Source organism: Stegastes partitus, unplaced genomic scaffold (genome assembly GCF_000690725.1).
Source record: "Stegastes partitus isolate 25-593 unplaced genomic scaffold, Stegastes_partitus-1.0.2 Scaffold115, whole genome shotgun sequence".
NCBI lineage: Eukaryota > Metazoa > Chordata > Actinopteri > Pomacentridae > Stegastes > Stegastes partitus.
In genome coordinates, this window is record NW_007577846.1 from 411,651 (window position 1) to 413,829 (window position 2,179).

At 35.1% G+C, this 2,179-nt stretch overlaps 1 protein-coding gene across 2 annotated transcripts in view; it reads left to right on the forward strand.

Moving 5' to 3' along the window:
• lcp2a (lymphocyte cytosolic protein 2a) overlaps positions 1-2,179 on the forward strand; it is a 20,140-nt gene that overhangs the window by 1,003 nt on the left and 16,958 nt on the right. For both annotated transcript variants that reach the window (XM_008278096.1, XM_008278095.1), the window contains exon 3: positions 2,033-2,095. In XM_008278096.1, the coding sequence (XP_008276318.1) occupies positions 2,033-2,095 (63 nt within the window). The remainder of the gene's footprint in view (positions 1-2,032; positions 2,096-2,179) is intronic.

Here is a 2,179-nt window from a genome sequence, read left to right on the forward strand (position 1 = left end):
CTACATCTCCATGGAAATAACATGGCTGGAAGGAGAGATACTCAGATCATAAAAAATAGAAAAGAATCTTTGATTGTTTTTCTTACAAAAAATGGGGGAAAAAAAAATGGAATCGACATGTACAGCATTTGTGCTCAAAAAAGTGCTCACTCCTTTAACTGTCTACATTTTTAGTTAGTTTTTTTCCCATATTTTGCTTAAAAACCGATCATTTGTTTTCTGTTTTTTACAGTTTCTGGCTGGTAAATGATGGAAGTTTGGTGATTTAAGAAAAAAAAAAAACATCTGACTTGTCATTCAGACAGGATTTAACAGTTGTTGAAATTCCAGGATCATCCAGCAGGAAAAACCAAAACTGAAAGCGAATACAGACACAGTCAGAAATCAGAAACCAGTGAGGTGTTGGTACAGTCATTACAAGCAGGAGCTGCCTTTAGAGTTTACTGTGTGACCACATGAGAACAAACTCAGGCTGAAAACAGGTTTCAGGTAATATTACCAACCATCGCAGCTCCTCTGCAGACAAACATCCTGCACTAAAGAGGCTTTTAAGGCATTAAGACTCAGTCGTGTGGCCCCTGTTTCAACATTGAAAAAGTTTAAAAGTTGTAAATTAAACCCAGAAATCTGTCCAAAGCAGCAGCTCACACAAAAGATGTTATTCAGGAAAAATGTTGGACCGAATCTGGTTCAAACTGCATCTTCTGTGTTGGCAGTCTGCTGATAGTATCATAGTGTCTGATATGTACAGAAAGAAAAGGCTGGTAGCACAAAACACCTTAAGTGTTTTCTTAAAGTTAGGGTTAACTTTCCTCAAAATAACATCCTTTGCACAAAACACCTTAAGATTTTCCTTAAAGTCACAGTTAGGTGTTGTCAAAATAAGATTACTTGTACAAAACACCTTAAGTCGTCTCCTTAAAGTTATCTTAAAATAAAAGTCTAAATTCAGGCGTCTGTAAATACTACTGATTGCATAAAAGACTGTAAGTTAAGATTTTCCTTAAAGTCATAGTTAAGGTGTTTTCAAATTAAAATCGCTTATGCAAAACACCTTAAGTCTTCTCCTTAAAGTTATCTTAAAATAAAAAAGGTAAAACAAAATCTCTTGTAAAAAAAAATGCCATAAGCTCAGATTTTCCTTGACTTTGCACCGTTAAAATAAAATTGCCTGCACAAAACACCTTAAGTCTTCTTCCTAAAGATTCCTTAAAACATATTTGATTGTGCAAAACGCTGAGTTAAGATTTTCCTTAAAGTCAAAGTTAAACACCTGTAAAACAGTAAAACACCTTAAATTACGATGTTCCTTCACCGTAAAGACTGATGATATTGCTTTCTTAAAACTCCTTAAGTTTAGATTTCTGTTTAAGTCTCAGATAAGGTGTCCTCAAAATAAAGTTGCTTGCACAAAACTTTTGCACAAATCCCTAGCATAAAACACTGTGAACTAAATTGTTCCTTAAGGTCACAGGTAAGGTGTCTCAACACATAATCTCTTGCACAATTAACGTTAAAGTAAGATGTTCCTTAAATCTTGTCCTTATGGATTCCTTCAATTGAATTTCTTGTTCAAAACACCTGAAGTTAAAATGTTACTTAAAGTCAAAGTTAAGGTGTCTTCAAAGCAAAATTGCTTGCACAAAACACCCTAAGTCTTCTCTTCAGGGCACCTTAAAATGCAATTGCTCGAACAAAAAAATTTAACTTAAGATTTTCCTTAAAGTCTGAGTTAAGGTCTCTTAGACAAAACACCTTAAGTTAAGGGGTTCCTTAAGTCATCTCCTAAAGGTTTTCTTAAAATAACATTGCCTGCACAAAATACCTTAAGTTTAGTCAGAGGTAATATTACCTTAAAATAAGTCGTAAAATAATCCAGTCTGAGGGTTTTCGCTGGTCTTCAGGCATCTCAGACAAGTTCAGTTTTAGGATTACATTGACTGGAACTGTTTAAAGTCATACATGAGACAGTTAAGACTGAATATTACGAAGGAAATACGATGAAGTAACTCCGACAATGTTTCTCCTCCAGATGAATCTGTCCGGCTGCGATAAAGTCGTCCTGAAGAACTCCATCAGTGGATCCAGATTTGTGGTGAGTTCACAAACAAACGCAAAACAGTTTATCTGGCGCTCGGTAAAAAACTCTTAAAGTGGGAGGTGAGAAAGGAAAGAAGGA